This window comes from Pteropus vampyrus, unplaced genomic scaffold (genome assembly GCF_000151845.1).
Source record: "Pteropus vampyrus isolate Shadow unplaced genomic scaffold, Pvam_2.0 Scaffold223, whole genome shotgun sequence".
In the NCBI taxonomy this organism is placed as follows: domain Eukaryota; kingdom Metazoa; phylum Chordata; class Mammalia; order Chiroptera; family Pteropodidae; genus Pteropus; species Pteropus vampyrus.
Window position 1 is genome coordinate 826,648 of NW_011889004.1, and position 19,077 is coordinate 845,724.

At 35.6% G+C, this 19,077-nt stretch overlaps 1 protein-coding gene across 1 annotated transcript in view; it reads right to left on the bottom strand.

Moving 5' to 3' along the window:
• Nucleotides 1-965: 965 nt before the first annotated feature.
• HORMAD2 (HORMA domain containing 2) overlaps nt 966-19,077 on the bottom strand; it is a 74,164-nt gene continuing 56,052 nt past the window's right edge. Inside the window, exon 10 of the mRNA XM_011373335.2 lies at nt 966-1,341. Coding sequence (XP_011371637.1) covers nt 1,237-1,341 — 105 coding nt within the window. The 3' untranslated portion in view covers nt 966-1,236. The remainder of the gene's footprint in view (nt 1,342-19,077) is intronic.

Here is a 19,077-nt window from a genome sequence, read left to right on the forward strand (position 1 = left end):
CAGCTCTGTTCAGGATCCCAGTTTGTAAGCTGCCTGTGGATGGTAAGAAATGGATGAGAGTCTGGCAGCGGGCAGTGCTGAACAGGCAGGCTCCTCCAGATTTTCCTCTCTTACAATAACACACAGCCTTCTGCTGGCTAAAGTGCATGTCTGACCCAGGAGATTCTCCTGTTGGTCTAGGTCAGAAGTTCTGATTTTTGATCTTTTGTGCAATAGAATCCAGGGAGTTTTCCATAGAGTCCTACCTCTTGTGATTTTGATTTAGTAGATATGAAGCAGGCCCAGTAATACTTATTTTAACAAGCACTCCAAGTACTGATGTCCTTACTACACTTGAAGAAATATTGATCTAAGTGAAGAAGAAAAGCAGAGCAAAAAAATACCTTTCATTTTGCTTTATTTAACCAGAAAGCTTAACATTTAATTTATTAGTCTTGTCCATTTAAACTATTAAATTATATAAATAATAAAAATAACACTTTATTTATAATTCATTTGATATTAATCATTAAATCTATCAAAATTCTTTCAGAATAAGGAGGGAACTAGTAACATCATCTGCAGGTTACAGACTGAGGTGTTAAACTTAAGTGCCTGCTGGGAAGCATTCAACATGGACCTTAAGAAGGGAGCCAGGCTCCTGCATTGCAGCCTATTTCCCAGTCTTGGATTGGCCAACAGATTTGAGGAACTTTACAAAGAGAGAACATTTTGGTCCAACACTTAGCTGATCAATCTCGTGATTGAAGTTAACACAAAAATCACACCTGAATAAGCACTACTACATACATTCTATGCAATTCTGTGGGAATTCTAATAAAGCTATAGAGGGATTCCAGTACACAGGTTACAACAAGTTAAAACACTTCACAGTAGTTTAAATACTTAGGAAGTTTAATTATGCAAAGAAAATCCTCTTTCCTTTGAGAACAACAGCTTATTTCTTTTCAAAATAGCTACTGTGGTTTCCTTATAAATATGAAGGGTGTCTCATTTCTAACTCAGCCTTGAAGAAATGCTATTCCAAGGCAGCCCTGGTGACCTTATTTCCTTGTGGCAAAGTGAACCTATGTACTATCCAGTAATTTAGCACTTAGTAAATTGGCTTAAAAAGTTGAGCACGAATTTAGTAAAAGGTTTTGGTGACAGAAACTTACTTTCCTACTAAGACATTTCATGCATGTTTGCTGCAAAATAAAATTACTTTAGAATAAATGTAGCCAAGGCATCTAACTTTCATTTTCTGTCAGGGATGAAAACTTTCACTGGTTCGCTGACCTTCCTCTTCTTCCTGGAGCGCTCAGAACTTTGCTGACTGTATACTAAATTCATTCTTTGAATCTGTGAGAATCACCAGAGAGAGGAACAATTCAACAGAGATTTTGATGTCTGCACAAGACATATACAAGACAGGTAGACCAAGTATTAATCCCTCTAGCTGCATAACGGATCCAAACCTGCTTTCCTGTGGGCTGGTTTGGCCCTGCACAGAGGCCCTGCTGCCAGTATCAGAGTCTGGTATTCCAAGTTTCAGGAGTTGAGGTCCCTTGGAGGCAGCCTGTTTCAGGGACAGTTTCTTGGCTCTCTTTAGTGAATTCAGCACATCCATCTCTTGAGGGAAGAGTTGTCAAAGTATGGGGCCAACAAGGAGCAATTAAGGGTCAGGAGAGATCTAGGGCACTGATTGCTTTAGCAGCAAAATAATTTAAGTCCCAATTTCAGTTGGCAGAAACATACAACCTTATCTTTTTTTAATCATAGGTTTAGATTAATGAATTGAGAAGGACCATGACCCTTCTTTCTGCTTGAAGAGAAGTATATGTTATTGATTAAAGACAAGCTGATTAGTGAGTCATTAGAGATATATAATTCTCCATTGGGCTCAGTTTTGGTAAAGATTTTGAACTTATTTTTGCTTAACGGAGTGAACAGCTAGATGTATTATAATTTGTCAGACAATCTCTAATGCCTGGAATTCTAGGAAACACACAGAGGACATTTTTATATTTTCTAGCCACTAGATGGGAGGAAAGGTTTTTCCATGTCCTCTGTTCTTTCTTTGGTCGGAAAATAAAGTAAGTATTTTTAAGAAAGACTTGTCAGAATATCTAGTAGAGGTTCCAACATTATCCTTTTTTCTTTTGTTATAGATGCATGTTGTTATTATTATTAATATTGATATATTATTACTACAAAAGAGTGGAAATGTCAATAAAACATTTAAGTACTATTTAAAACCAAAGATTGGGTCTACAAATGGCTAATCACTAACTTTTAGTTTTAGAAAGCAGTTGAAATTTTGATCTCAGAAACCACAAATTCTCTTCAGCTTAAACTAAACACATCAGCTATATAGAACAAAAAAACTTTGAGAAAATAAATAGAGCTGCTCATCAAATATCTGGTTTGCTTAGATATGTAAAAATTTGAAAGGATTTACTTCAAAGGAAGGGAAATAGCAACATAAAAACCCAAAGTATAAAAACTAACTTCTTTACCTAGGAGATGAATTTGTTACTGTTAGAAAAACTACCTGGTAAAATCTAACCTTTCTAGAAATGTTACTTGGGCATTCTTTACATTCAAATAAAATTATTATCCTCACTGCTATCAAGTCTGGGTACATTGAGAAGAAAAGAAGATGGATGTTCAAATCAAATGACAAGATGACCTGATGGTTTAATAGTTTTGTTCTTTTTCTTCTTTGCTCAAAAGTAAACCAGAGTTTTATTACGAATTTAGGAACTCAATTTTATTGCAGTGAGTTAATTAAAACATTTTTAGTAAAGTATACAATCTCAAGGAAACCAGTGAGGCCCAGGGTCACTCCTAGAGTTTCTTCTGTCTACTGGCCTTTCCTGACACCCCTAGGGCTGTGTTCTGCTCTTACCTCTTTTATAGCATTTACTATATAGTATTATCAAGCCTACTTATCAGTCTTCTCATCCAGAGTCTAAACTCCTTGAGGTTGGTGACACTATATTAGTCTTCTTTGTATTCCCAGTTCCAGGCATCTGCTAGGTGCTCTTAAATTATTGGCGGAATGAATGAATGCATTTCAAAATTGATTTTTAAGCCAGGCACTATGCTGGGCACTAGTGCCATATCTCTAATAATATAAAGATGAACAAGGCAGTAATTTTCAAGGATTGAATCTTATAAGAGAGTGTCATTAAGCACATGATTATAATATAATGCAACACAACATAATAGACATTCATTCAATAGCCACAATAGACATTCGTTCATTCAGCAATTATTTACTGAGTGTCAGTTCTATGCATGGTACTGTTCTGGGTGCTTGGGACTCATCGGTGACAAAAGACATAAAAATCCTTGTCCTGTAGATTTTATAATTTGGCCATTTTTTGGCTTAATAATTTCCAATGGCATCTCACTGCTTTTAGGACAAAGTCCAAAGACCATATCATTTTGTTTTCATACACCATCAGTGGTTCTTTACATTCCTAGAGAGGGAGAGGAGTCATAGATTCGCTATAAGACCCTGATGAAAGCTGTGCACTCTCTCCTCAGAAAAATTCTCACACTTTCACCCACACACTAGTCCACTGTAAAAGGTCATTCGAGGGGGTTCTGAGGCCCCTTGAAAACCTCCCAATTAGGGTCATTGCCCCACAGGGCCTGGTTGTGCCCAGCAGTACCAGTCTCATCATCTCCATTCTACTTCTTGTTCTCTGCCCTCTCAAGTTTTCTCATATCTTGCTTCTTCCTGATTCCAGACCTTTGCACTTGATGTTCTTTCTGCCTAAAATGCTCTTTTCCTTCTCTTTGCCTAGTTAATTCCCACACATTCTTCATATCTCAGATAAAAAATTATTTCCACAAAGAAATCTTCTTTATTCCCATTACAATTAAGTTAGGTCCCCCAACCATATCCTCTTGCATAAAGTTCCAGGAGATCAGGGACACTCCTGTCTTGGTCACAAATTGCATATAGTATGGGCTCAATAAATATTTTTCAATGAATGTATGAATCTTCAAAGAGCACTCTGCTGGCAGTGTAGAAAAGCAGTAGATGTGGGGTGATGAGTCATGTCATTGTAGTAATCAGGTGTTAACCTGGGTGGCAGTGCAGATGGACAAAAGTCAACAATGAGAAATATTTAGAAAGTAGACTTAGAAGAATGGCCATTGCATACAATGGTAAAGGAGAGGTAGGTAGGTCAATAATGACTCCTAGTTTCTGGGTTAGCTAACTTCATAGATAGAGGTACTGTTCTCTTAGGTGGAAAACAATGGCAGTTTTGAACCTGCTGATTTTGGAGTATCTGTGAAACCCCAAGTGGACATATTGAATAGGCAGCTGTATATGGAAGTCTGGAGCTCAGGAGAGAAGACTGCTTTGGAGATGTACATTCGAGAGTCATCAGCATACAGAGGCTAATTAATGCCATGGGTGTGGAAGAGTTTGCTTCTTGAGAGATCAGAGCGTGAGAAGGGAAAGGGGCCAGGACATAGCCTTAAGGAACTCTAACATTTAGGTAGAAGATGAGCCAACAAAGATTAAGAAAGAAAGATAAAAGAAGACTAGCAGATTGTCATACAAAGAAAGCCAAAGGAAGAGAGTTTTAAGAAGAGGGAGTGGAGAAAATAAAAAGGGTGATGGTGGTGGTCAATAGTGTCAGGTGTTCCTGACAGGTCAAGGAAGATGAGGATTGAAATATGTCTGCTTGATTTAGCCATGTGGAGGTTACTAGGTGTAATAGGTTGGTGGGAACAGAAGTCACCTTGAAGTCAGTTGAAGAGTGCATGAAAATATTAAAAAATTGAGACAGCAAGTATATAAAGTTTTATAAATAAAAGAAATGGAGATATCTAGCATTAAAAGTTTTATAAAAGTCAAGAGGAATGACCGATTCAGCCTAGGGTATTTAAAGAAGGCTTCTTAGCAGGAGGGACATTGACTTAGGCCTTGAAGAATGAGTAGGAATTCACCAGACTGGAGATGGCAAGAGGAAGGGGTGGGAGAAGTCTTTCTAGGCAGAAGATTAGGCATGTTTAAAGACACTAAATCATGAAAAGATGTGGAAGGTATATGATATAGGAGAAATGTTCCTTTATTAGATTGGCACTGAGGGTGAGATGTTATGTATCTAATACACTTCTGTTAAAAATGTAAATTCCCCTGGAATTATTATTCAATATGATGTTAATATAAGTTAACTTACTAAATGGTCTCCAAGTGGCAGCTTGCTGAAAGCAGGGCCTCACAGCCTTTAGAAAGAAGATAAATAAGTTTCAATACAGAAAGAGCAATCCAGGACATAGTACTTACTTTGCATTAAGAGGTATATCTGTGTGGGGAACCAAAGTGTAAAGTGGGGCAGCCCCAAGCAACAAGGAAATGTCGTGAGTACTGCCTGGGGTGAAAGTGCAGTGAATTTTGCTTACTAAAAAATTATTTGTCAGGTCAAAGCTGGTAAAATACTTTCTCTTGAGAAAACCAGTTCCTTACCAGTATAGATTTATAATCAAGTATGGAATCTTTGGATGTGGAAGTTCCCAAGTCAAGGAATTTTGTGGTTCAGAGAGGGTCTGTGCCCCTATAAGTAAATCGTTATAGCAGTGATATTAGTTTTGATTCTTTTCCCTTGACATTTACCTTTGTTGCACAATGAAAGGTAGATCAAAAGCAATTATAAAATAAATGCTATTAGCATTAATGTTAACATTGTGATGAATGAACAGTAAGAAAGCAAATGCTTAGAGAGAGGACTTACTTCCAACTTCAGTGGAGCTATGAGCTCTCTGATATGTTGGGAAGTGTCTCATGTTTTACTGAGATTTATGAAGTTTTCCCATGCATTTACATTCTTGGTTTTCTGTAGTTTATGACCAGGGTTCTGGACCATGGCTATCTCTATTTAGGAGGTAAATATGTATTTTCCTTAGAGTCATAGCTAAATATTTCCATTAATTTTCAAAAGTTATTTTATAAATTCTCCCTTCCTCCACATTTTCTAAGGCATCATACAGCTTTAAAAGTTCTAGAATTAATTTATTTATTCACCAAATGTTTTGAGCATCTTCTCTGTGCCAGACATTGTGCTAATAAGCACAAAAGATATTAAACTGGTCAAGAAACACTCATGTCCTCAAAGAGGGCCTGGTGGGGGGAACAAACTGGTTACAGATGAAATGATAGAGTCATGTATAGGATACAGCAGAAGTTCCAAAAAGATTTTATCAGCTTCTCCTGGGGAGGCCTGGCAAGTCTTCAAAGGGGTTGTGAAGCTTGACTAAGTGGTGCAAGATGAGCAGACGTTCATCAGACAAATGGTATAGGGATTGAGGTTTCATAGAGAACATTCTAGAAAAAGAAGCATAGGTACAGGGATATAAAGCAGAATACCTCTGAGAAAGGGGAAAAGTTTACTGGGAATGACAGGAAGGGCACAGAGTGGTGGGCTGGTTAAGACACTGCCATTCTCTGAAGTTTGGACTTTGTACTGTAATGGAATGCCACGGAAGGGCTATAAGAGCAAATTTGTTTTAGAAAGGTCCCTATGTCAGCAGTGTGAAGGGTGGACTGGAGAGGACTGAGGCAAGAAGCAATGAGACTATTTCAGATGCGAACTGATCAGAGCAAGAACAAGAGCAATAGTGAGGTCAGAGAGGAGAGGACTAACAGAGGAGAGAGAGAATGAACATCTGAACCTGAACCCTAACATGACTTGCTTGTTAACTGGAATGGGCACAGGGATGGCAAAGGAAAGAGTAAAAAATGACAAAAATTATCCATCTTTCTGGTAATGCCATTTACCAAGATGAGAAACAAAGGAAGCCAAGGAGGTGAGTGATAGGAACATGATGGTGAGGACTGACAGAGAAATAATTGACTATTTTAAGATTTTGAATTGGAGGTGATATATCCAAATGAATATGTTCGCAATGGCATTGATTATGTGTTCTGGAGTTCACAATGGACAAAATTGCATCAAGAGTACATATAGAAAGATGTATTCACTTTGGATAAGAGAGGTGATATTACTTGAAGTCTGGAAGGAAGGAGGTAAAAGTGGATATAAATATAGGTACATCTTTAAATTTGGGGGCAGGAAGTTGAATGATTCATACTCAACAGCCTTAATTATTTCTATGAAGTAGAGTTTAGATAATTTGCTTAGAACTGGAGGGAAGTCTAGGGTGGTGCTTAAGACACTTACGTGGCGAAATTACGGACAATGGGAAAGGGAGTGAACAACAGGCTTTTCAAATTAATGTTAACTGTTGCTTAGGATCCAGATAGCTTTAAGATATATCACCTTCAAATTAAAATACTTAAGTTTGACATATTAAAAATTTTGCTTTTCATTTTACTGGGATTTAAATGCTTACGAAAGACCATATACTGTGCTAAGAATATCGCAAACTTTATATCACTTATTCCTCACAATAGCTGTGTGAAAACAGGGAGGGGGGTTTTATTCCTATTTTACAAATGTAGAAACTGAAGCTCAGAGAAGTGAAATGACTTGCCCAGTTCACACATTTAGTAAGTGGAAGTCTTGAACCCAGGTCTCCCAATTTCAAATTTAGTACTCCTTATAATTTGCTGCTTCAGCCCACAGGGGAAAACAAAGGTAGGAAATTGCAGGTGAGACCATCATAAATCTCTGGAGGGTTCATAGGCTTCTATCTGGGGGCTGACCCTTTTTAGGCATAGCCTACTTGGACCTCAAACTAAACATAGCCAATGCTGAGTTCATTGTTTTTCTCTTGTAACCAATGTTTCCTCATGACTTCTCAATTTTTGTTATTCACCATTTCCCAATTATCAAAGGTCAAAAACACAGTCACCTTAGATTCCTCTATCATCCCCTAATGCCCACACAGAGTTCTTGTAATGAGTAAATGGAGTAGCACAGATAGAGAGCCTGGTAAAACATCACATGTGCAAGTCATCCAGTAACTGATGGCTGTTATTCCTACTGCCTCAGATATCCCTTACTCCAGCCAAACTGTATTGGTGTGGTAGGCTGAAAAATGGGGCACCATTTTTCAATGTGACCACTGAGGCAGAGACTGGAGTGATGTGGCCACAAGCCAAGGAATGCAGCAGCTAGCCACCTGAAGCCGGAAGAGGCAAAGAATAGAATCTCCCCCACAGCCTCTAGAGGGAGTACGGCTCTGCCTACACATTGATTTCAGCCCAGGGACACCGATTTTGGACTTCTGGACTCTAGTGAGAGAATAACTTTCTGATGTTTTAAGCCACCAAATTTGTGATGATTTGTTACAGCAGCCCTAGAAAACTAATATAGTTACAGTCCCCAAACACACCTTTTTCCCTCTTTTCTATTTCCTCCACATTTCAGAAAACAAAAATCTTCTATTGTTTACTCATTTTAAATATTGAATAATTACTTTCAAGGTCAATCTCTAAAAATATTTCCACAAACTCTTTCCTGCTTTTTAAATCAGATATAAGCTTTCTTTCTTTAGCAAATCCCCACAGCACATTTTTATAATTGTGTTTTTCTGACAGCATAAATATTTTTAAGTAATTTAGTCTTTACCTGAAACTGTGTTTTAAGGTCATTAGGAATTCATTTGAATTTAATATTATGGTCTTTAGAGTCTCTACAATGCCTTATGCAGTGTCTTTCATAAGTAGGTATCAATAATTCTTTGCCATCTACCTTTACTACCTATAAAAGTGTTCAGTTACACAGATATTCATATATCCTAAAGCTACACTATTATGGTAGCCATTAACCACATGGGACCATTTAAGTTTAAATTAATCATAATTAAATAAAATTTAAAATTCAGTGCCTTAGTTGCATTAGCCACATTTTGCATGTTTAATAGCCACATGTGGGTATGCAATAGCCATATATTAGACATCACAGCTATAGAACATTTTAATCATCACAGAAAATTCAACTGGACAGAACTGCTTTACAGGGGCAATCTGGGTATAATCCAAGTAAACAGAAAGCTTCCTAGAAACCATGGTGATAATAGGAATATGAAAACTGGAAATATTTTTTTCTCAAAATGCAAAGATTTATTATTGTAAAAATGTCAGTTTTCCCAAGATTATTTTATCAAGCCAATGCAATCCCAATCAAAATTCCACTAATGTGTCTGTTGGAACTTATTAAACTGATTCTAATAGTCATCTCAAAGAGAAAATGTGTGAAAATATAAAAATACTGAAAAAAAAAAAACTATGAGGGAAAAAGGGTTGCTCTTTCAGATAGAAAAATCATAATACAAAGCTAGAGCAATTAAAGCATAATAGCAGTAATACAGAAGTAGACATATGGATCAGTGAAAAGAATAGCAGTCTAAAATCAAACCTGTATCTACATGGGTTTTTAGTTTATGATGAATATGGCATCCAAATTAGCAGAGAAAAGGCAGACAATTCAAGCAGGACCAAAACAATGAGAAAATGTTCTCACACTGGAAAAAAAGAATCTCAGCTAGCTTAATGAAATATAAAAAGCAAAAATATAAACTTATTAGAAGAAAATATATAAAATTTTGTTTATAACTTTACCATTGGGAAGAACATCTTAAGTGAGATATAAAACCATGGAAAGACATCCCATGGTTCTAAACTGGAAGACTTAATATTAAGATGTAAATACTACCCAAAGCAATACAGATTCAATACAATTCCTGTCAAAATCCTAAAGTTGGAAGCCTCACACTTCCTGATTTCAAAACTTACTGCAAAGCTATAGTAACCAAAACATATGGTACCGGCATAAAGATAGACATATAGACCAAAGCATAGAATAGAGAGTCTAGAAATAAACCCTCACTTATATGATCAAATGATTTCAAAAAGGGTATGAAGAACATTCAAGGGGAAAAAGAAAGTCTTTACAACAAACGGTATTAGAAAAACTGGATATCCACATGCGAAAGAATGAAATTGTACCCTTAGGCCACATACAAAAATTAACTCAAAATGGATCAAAGACTAAAAATATAAAATTCATGGAAGAAAATATAGGAGGAATCTTCATGACATTGGATTTGGCAAGGATTTCTTGAATATGACACAAAAAACACAGGCAACAAAAGAAAAAATAGATTAATTGGACTTCATCAAAATTAAAAACTTTTGTGCATCAAAGGACACTACTAAGAGAGCGAATAGACAACCATGGAATAAGAAAAAATATTTGCAAATTATATGTCTGATAAGAGTTTAATATCCATAATATATGAAGAACTCCTACAATTCAATAACAATGAAAAAACAATCTGATTAAAAACTGGGCAAAGGACTTGAATAGGCATTTCTCCAAAGATATACGAATAGTCAAAAAGCAAATGAAAAGATTCTCAACATCACTAGTCATTAGGGAAATGCAAATCAAAACCACAATGAGATATCACTATATACCTATAAGGATGGCTATTATTAAACAGAACAGAAAAGAAAAAGTATTGGGGATGATCTGGAGAAATTGGAACACTTGGGCATTGCCAGTAGGAATGTAAAATGATGCAGCTGCTATGGAAAACAGTATGGCAGTTCCTCATAAAATTAAAAATAGAATTATCATATGACCCAACAATTTTACTTCTAGGTATATACACAGAAGAACTGAAAGTAGAAACTTGAACAGATATTTGTACATCCATGTTAACAGCAGCATAATACACAATAGCCAAAAAGTGGAAGCAACCCAAATGTCCTTTGATGGATGACTGGATAAACAAAATATGGTATATACGTATATACGTATAGTGGAATATACGTAATGGAATATTATTTAAGCTTAAAAAGGAAAGAAATTCTGACACATGGTACCACATGCATGAACCTTGGGGACATTATGCTAAGTGAAATAAGCCAAGCACAAAAGGACTACTATTGTATAATTTCACTTATATGAGGTACCTGAGGTAGTTAAATTCATAGAGACGTAAGTAAAATGGTGATTGCCAGGGGTTAGAGAGAGAGATGGGGATTTGGTGTTTAATGGGTATGGAGTTTCAGTTTGGGAAGATAAAAACAGTTCTGGTTGCACAACAATGTGAATGTACTTAGTGCCACTAAATTGTACACTTAAAAATAGTTAAAATGATAAATTTTATGTTATGTATATTTTCTCACAGTAAAAAAAAGTCAAAATAAAAGTGGCACACAATAAAAAAGATGACACCATAAAGAAAAATATATTTCCTCTGGTGGTACACTCTTTGAACAGGACAATCTGAACAATCTACAAAACTTCAAATGTATATATCTTCTGACCCCTAGGGATCTACTCTATAGAAATACTCCCATATGCACACAGAGTCATGTTTAAGGACATTCTCTGAAGTAATGTTCTTAAGAAAAAGCAAAAACAATTTAAATGTTCCAGTAATAGCAGAAAATTGAAATAAACCAGAGCACTTTACTACTAAGGAATACTATGCAATAGCTAAAAAGAATGAGGTTAATATATACGTATACTAACAAGGAAAAATCTTCAAGATCTATGTGAAGTAAAAAAAGTCAAGTTTCAGAAAAAGGGTATTAACATATATATATGCTTTAAAAAGTCCACAAATCAAATATATGCACATATGTGTGTATGTGTATATATATATATGTGTATATACATTATATATATGCATGTGTATATATGCATGCATATATACATGTATATATATATATACACATATATAGTGTTGTCTAATAGAAATAGAATATAAGACACAATTATAAGCCACATATATAATTTTAAAGTTTCTTGTAGATATATTTTAAAAAGTGAAAAGAAACAGATAAAATTAAATTTTAATACTTATTTTTCTTTAATACAATATGTAATCAATATAAAAATTGAGATAGTTTATATATTTTTTATACTATATCTTCACAATCCAGTGTATATTTTATACTTATAGCACATCTCAACTCAAATAAGCCACATTTCAAGTTCCTAATAGCCACACGTAACTAGTGGCTACCACGTTGGACATGATGCTGATGCAGCTGGTCTGGGGAACCACACTTTGAAAACCACTGCATTAAAGAGAGGCCATTTCAGCAGGAAAAAAATAACAAAAGATAATCTCAGAATAAAAGAGAATCATTTAAATTGAGTAAATTTAGCTTTTTTTCTCACTTCTCACAAGGTCAGTGAAAGTAGCAGTCCTTGAAGTAGCATTTGGAAACCAGTGCCCTAGTACACTGTCTCTGTAAGGCAGCCCTACTCAGACAGCCACATGTGGTTATTGCGTACAGGTGTGTGGGCGTATTTGTATGCGCACGCATGCGTGCCTGTTTTAAATATAAAGTCAAAGGTGTGAAATATCCTTATCGGTAGTTTTTGAATTATCTATGAGAATGTATCCATGTGTAATTTGTAATATTAAAGTTAAAATTAAAAATATGAAGTCCCACATTAATTTGCTTATTCTGTTAAAATAATGTCTTTTATTACTTGATATGTTTATCAACATGCTTATTACTTTGTCTCTTTGTTTTCCTTTATTTCAATGTGATGCAAGCAGTATTATGAAATTATTTTTATTTGTAAACTGGAAAGGTAATAAAAACATAAAAGAACCTTAAAGTTTATTTGGCTTAAACTTTCACAATTACAAAATATTCTAAAATATTATTAGATACTTTTCAATAGAAAAATGTCAGTTACTTTCTTAATTTCAAATGCCTGGGTAATTAATTATTAATTCTGCGGTAGCTAAAGGCAGACATATAAAACACATTAAAACACATTCAAGCACATACTTGAAGTAATTATAAAAATGAAAAAGTTGTTTCTTAGTTTGTGGCATGTAGGAGGAAACCTACAGGCAATGGCATGATGGTGTTATTAGATGTACTAGACTTGACATAGGTTTGCTGATTCTTCAAAAAAGAGATGAACAGATAATAGATACAGAATTGGAAATGTGATACACTGCTTCTCATAGACTTGTTATGTAGGTCATTTGCTTGAATCTGATTCGGTACAAAGTCTTTAGTAGGCGTTGAAAGGAACATAGTATAACTGTAAGTGTAGAAATGACAATAGAAATAGGTCCCATAAGATATACAGAAAAAGACCACTCAGGTGTGAAGACTGTCTGAAACGGAAGATCTCTCTCTATTGATGTGATAGCCAAACCTCAGGTCATAACTACCTACTCTCACTGGCAGAAAGGAGAAAGTAAAGTAGATGACATAGAAACTCTGGCATCCCCTGAATAGTTTTTCCATACAAGGTGGAGGCAGAGTAGCAAAGATACATTCACTAAGAAGTCAGATTTTCACTTTAAGCTCGCCTTAAGTTTCACTTGAAGAGAAAAAAAAAAAAGGAAAAAAAAACCCTAAAGAGAAATAGTGGGATGTTTAGAGTGAGGATAAGTTTTATATGAGGGGCAGACCCTTAAACTTAATTTTTATTTTACTTTTCCAGCAAACGATGAAATATTTTCAAAGTTTCTAAAACAAAATGAAAATAATCATACCTCTCTTTCTGATCTATTTTTATTTTTAATATATTAGAATCCTTTCCTATAATTAACAGAATTTTCTATGGCATCAATTTAGTTCATGTCTAGTATTTAATTGCCTTTTTCCTTTTGGGGGGTTTTATTTATCTATTTTAATAACTAATATTTCATACATACTATGAAATTCAAAAGTTAATCTAAAGCTACATCGAGACTCTCCCTGCCATCTGAGCACCACTCAATGCTTCACCCCTAGAATGCAAAGATTCTTATACATCTTTCCAGAAAATGTCTATTCTGTTTTCATTTTGAAATCAACTGTACCACTAAAAAACTTAAAATGCTATAAAATTTACAATATCAGTCTCTTCTAATTGTTTTACTAAAGCCGGAGCAGGCCTGGCCAGAGTAGAAGTAAAAGAGGTAGAGGGTTGTGACCAAGTAACAGACTGATCTGCAGGGTCTTTCCTGGTCTCATATTCTATGGAGGTGGGCTTTCTTCACATTGTTGCCAGTTATCTTCCCCCTCTAGAGACCACATATTTTCCTCAGGGCTAAAGGAAATAAAAGAGAATCAAAGAGTAGAAGGGTGAAAAGGAAGGTCAGGAAAGCAGAGATTCAAGGTACCACACAAAGTATTGTGGTGGTGAGGGAGCCGCAGGATGGCACAACAGGGATGGGCCATAGAACGTTTCAAGATAATAAGGAACGTAGATGTGTAAACAAACTCTAATCAACATCTAACATAGGTAAGATGAAGTAAGGGCTAAATAAAGGTACAAGCAATATGCTGTAGGAATGTAGAGGGAGAAGGAGAATGGGGTGGCGGGGAGGAACTTCATAAATAAGCCCAGGGCTGGTTGAGCACGTCTGACGAGCTTCTTTTCACACTGCACATGTTTTTCCTGACTCATGAAAAATCTAGAGCTGAGAGAATGCCAGATCAGTGTGCTGATGTGTAGAAGACGTCTTTTGGAATCAGCATGAAGAGGAAAAACTAAGGACTTTGCATACGCACAAAAAAACATAAGGAATAATAATAACAGTTCTACTGCAGTCACAACTGGTCTTCAGTTGTGAATCAGAAAAATAAAAAAATTCATAAAATGAGTATTTTCAAAAGCTTTCCTAATTAGTTAAAATCAGGGTTGCCAGGCATTGCTCACTTCCAGGGGGCATCATTCACACTGTGGTCTCTGTTTCAGATATCCCTGGAATTGTGCAGTGTACAATCAATACAACCATGCATGGCGACCCTGCTGATATAAACATCAGTATTTTGACTACCACTTTTTAAGTTTCCCCATCATTAAATTTTTACTTGGCATACAGGGTATTCCTTTTGACTAATATTGCCTATGACAAGAAAAAACAAACATTTAGAATGTTATGAATATATTTCCTTAAAAACCCAGGGTTGTTGAGTATAAACTGCAATGTAGCTATGCTACAGAATTTGGCTAGATTATATACCTAAAGCATGACATACTGTACATATTTTCCAACCTATAAAGATTTTCCATGATGGGGTAGGGCTGCTCAGTTTCAAATTAAACACTATTTATTTAGAAATGCAGGGCTATTTCGAATCAGGCTGGGCCAGAGAGCAGAATAGAATAGTATTATTGTTGCAGAGCATCTGGCACGTTTTACTCTGAGGCTTTCAGAATTTAATGATTAAAAGTTGAAGTTTCTCCTTGTTTTAGAAGAAGAGTTGTTCCCCCCGCCCCCTCTCCCCCTAGTATCTCTCTTTTCACTGTTATTATCTAATTCAGCAATGTACAGACATCTACCATTTTGGAAAACAGCAAAACAGTTGGTCATATAAAAGAATTAAAAAATGAGATGTGAAACTAATTTTTGTGAGTATTTAAAATAATGCCACTGTAGTTCTTAATTCCTGGTTCCAATATTCCTGACTAGGAAGTGTCTAACCAAGTGAAATCAAGAAATATTTGTCATCATTTGATAGGGCTGTGTTTCATTTTCTATGTACTTTGTATTGTTCAGTCTTCAGGAAGCAATCTTTTTTTATTTTTTTTTATTTTTTTTTTATTTTTTAATTTTGTGGGTATTGAGCTAATTCCTGGTGGTTTTTAGAATTTACCCGCATTTTCCCTTTTTGTGGAAATATTTATTTTTTTTATTTTTTAATTTTGTGGGTATTGAGCTAATTCCTGGTGGTTTTTAGAATTTACCCGCATTTTCCCTTTTTGTGGAAATATTTATACTAAGGATTTCCACCAAGGGAATCAGAGTTAATTGAGCTCTCTCTCTCTCTTTTTTTTTTTGGATTATAGCAGCTGAGGCCATATTTCTATTAGTTCCTTTTTTTTCTTGCCCTACTCTAAGAGAGTGTTTCCACACACAAGACTTAATCTAATAAATTCTCATGGACTATTACATATGTAAAATAAAATTATGTATTTGAAAATGTTTGGCATAATATATGGTACATATTAATCACTCAATACAACTTGGTTGCTATAAATGAAATGTGCCCTGAGCTGGCACAGAGATTAAAAAAAAAGTAACTTATCTTGGGGTAAGTGACATTACATATTCAATAACAAAGTCTTTCACTTCAAATTTCAGCTACAAATTTCTAGTATTCCTGTAAATGCAACAGTGGAAGATGAACTACATGTCTTGAGAATGCTTAACTTGAAGTGTGAAACCTAGAGAAAATTGAAATACATACAAACTGAGACATCCTCTCAAATCCCACCCAAGAAGCAATGAATAAGCTTGAAAAATTATTCATCTGGCTTTTTTCATGGTATAGAGCAAAGACTGAGAACTAGGGGGCTGGGTTCCATCACTGACTTGCAAGTTTCCATCACAGTAAAAAAAAGGGAGGGGGGGTAATATTTGCCGTGTACCAAACAGCAATGCTTTGAGGATTAATGACATAATGTCTGTAAAGAGGTTGGAGCTCCTTGGAAAAAAGACACTACATAAATATAAAGTACATTAATATTTAGGCTTAGTCCACAATGTGAGACCTGCTTTCTTTGGCTCATGAGGTCATCAGCAGTTTTGTAAAGTGTGTTCAAACACTGACAGAGGAGCCTTGTTAGCTTCCTCACAAGTGGACGGTAAAGCTAATCTGACCCACCTGGTCGGAGTAACCATGGAGGCTATGTTCCCCTTTCATGGTCTCCAAGAGTGTGCAGATTGAGAGTGCTTGACTCCCTAAAGGAATTAGGCATGGCCAGGAGAGCACTTCAATAGCATTTAGGGCTTCCCAGGAATGCAGTGGGAGTTTGGGAATGTTTTGGCTTAGAATTAAACAAAAGTCCAGTCATATCATATCTTGATTTAGATGAAAGGCTAAATTTGCCTTTCTCAGACAAAGACAATTTGAAGTAAAAGTAGGAATGAGAAAGCTACTTCTTGGAATGGTTAGTTTATATCTTTAAAGGATTTGGAGGCAAACTTGGGCATTTTTGTCTTGGGAAAGTTGTCTCCAGCGGTTATAGTCTCTTTGATGGCAATATCCTGATGCTTTATCAGTGCTTCATATCTATCAAATAGTTATCAAGGGCTATCTTGCAGAGGTTGTAGTTCTAAAGTTTCGAAAGACAATGAATTCAATGTAGACATCACCTTGCAGTCTTGTGATATAACTGAATGACAGTAATATTTGCATTTCTCAGTTTTAAAAGATGAAATTAATTCTGATCTAAGGGCCTCGAGCATCAGAAACCACCATCTTCAAAATGTAAGATTTGTGAACTTATTAACACTTAATAGTGATTCTGAAGCTGTGTCTATAATACTAAAATATTTGAACAAAAGATGGAAAAAAATGTGAAGATATCTTTTCTTATCTGAATGTTTTGTTTTCACATTGATCTAGGTTGGGTGTTCTTTCAGAAATGATTTGACTTCTTGTCCATTGATTACTATGGTATTTCAGACTGATTAATATTGATAATATATGCTTTTTTAGGGGATATGTTATAACCTTCTCAATTTGTAGTCAAATCTACACTAACTAGAAAGCTTTTTCTAAATAAAACCTTGACTTTAGTTCTCCTTCCTCTTCCCATCTCTCGATGAACAGCTTAGTCCTAATGTTAGGTATGACAGAGCAAGATGGGCAGCCTCATGGAGTGGTATCAGAGCCTAGGCTGAGGAGGGCATCCATGTGGAGGATGGGCCTGCCATGAAGAGTCAGAGGCTGAATGAATTGAGGAGGGCCTCACAAGTATTGACCCACAATGGGTTGTCAGAGACTGAGCAGGGAGAGGAAAACATTGCATCTACATGGAGAAGAGGTTCAGGGCAAGAGAGTCAGAGCGCTAGAGGGATGAGATGAGTATATGTGTGTGGGGAAGGTGGCAAGGATGGGAGTTTGGTTACATTTGCAGGGACTGATAAAATGAGTAAATATGTTAAGTATTTAAAAAAAGGGAGCTAAGTTTCTCACTGATGGAGAGATTACAAATATGGACAGAAAGAAAACTAGAATAATCTCTATAGTATTGTATCAGAATACTGATCAGTATAGATGTGAACTCATGGATTCTACATAGAGACATAAATATAGATGTATATGTGTGTGTGTGTGTTTGTGTGTGTCTGTGTGTTCATATATATATTCTCTAGCTCTATCCCCTGAGAGAGCCCCATCTTGGCTACTAAAAGAAACCACTAAAAAATCAGGGTCATTGGAGAAATGGCCAACTTCGGGACTGGGACAGGGAAAATACAAGATAAGCCTGGGCTTGTTGTACCAGAATGTAAGAAAGTAGGGCATGTCAAAAAATACAGCTTGAAGGGGCCCCCACTGGCAAAATCTGAAACAGTGAGAATGTAAAAATAAATAATGATAGTAATGGATAACACAGGTACTCACAGACTATACTGATATAAATAAATAATGAATAAATGGGAAATTTAATAAGGAATAGGATAATTTGCATAGTTTCAAAGCACTTCCTTACAAACTACTTATTCATTACAAAGGGGAAGAGAATAACTTTACAGTAGAGAAGCCTGGCAGAAACCACCTTAATCAAGTGACCAAAATATCAGTAATAGACAGATCAAAATCATGCACCACTTGACAGGAAGCAATGAGTACTTGGCACCCATTTTATGGTATTCTTGAAAAAGACACATACTCTTAATCTAATCATGAGGAACCATCAGACAAATGCAAATTTAAGGACCTTCCACAAAATAACTGGCCCATTCTATAAAAACATGTCAAGGTCATAAAAATCAAGAAAAGACTGTGGAATTGTTCCAAACCAAAGGAGGCAAAAAAAATTTAACATCTAAATGCAACAACTGATCTAACCTGGATCCTTTTGCTATAATGGGCATAACTGGGACAATTAGAAAAACTTGGGAGTCTGAGAGTTAGATGATAGTAATGTATCAAAGTTAATTTCCTGGTTTTCATGGCTGTGTTACGATTATGCAGGAGAATGTCCATGCTTCTAGGAAATGTATACTGCAGTATTTAGGAGTGACGAAACAATTACTTCAGAAAAAACATTATTTGTGTTGTACTTGCAGTTTTTTTGAAAGTTAGAAATTGTTTCAAAATAAGAATAAGTTTATTCAAAAATATTAATTTTAGAAATATTGTACATTTCCTTATTTTTTCCTGTTAATATA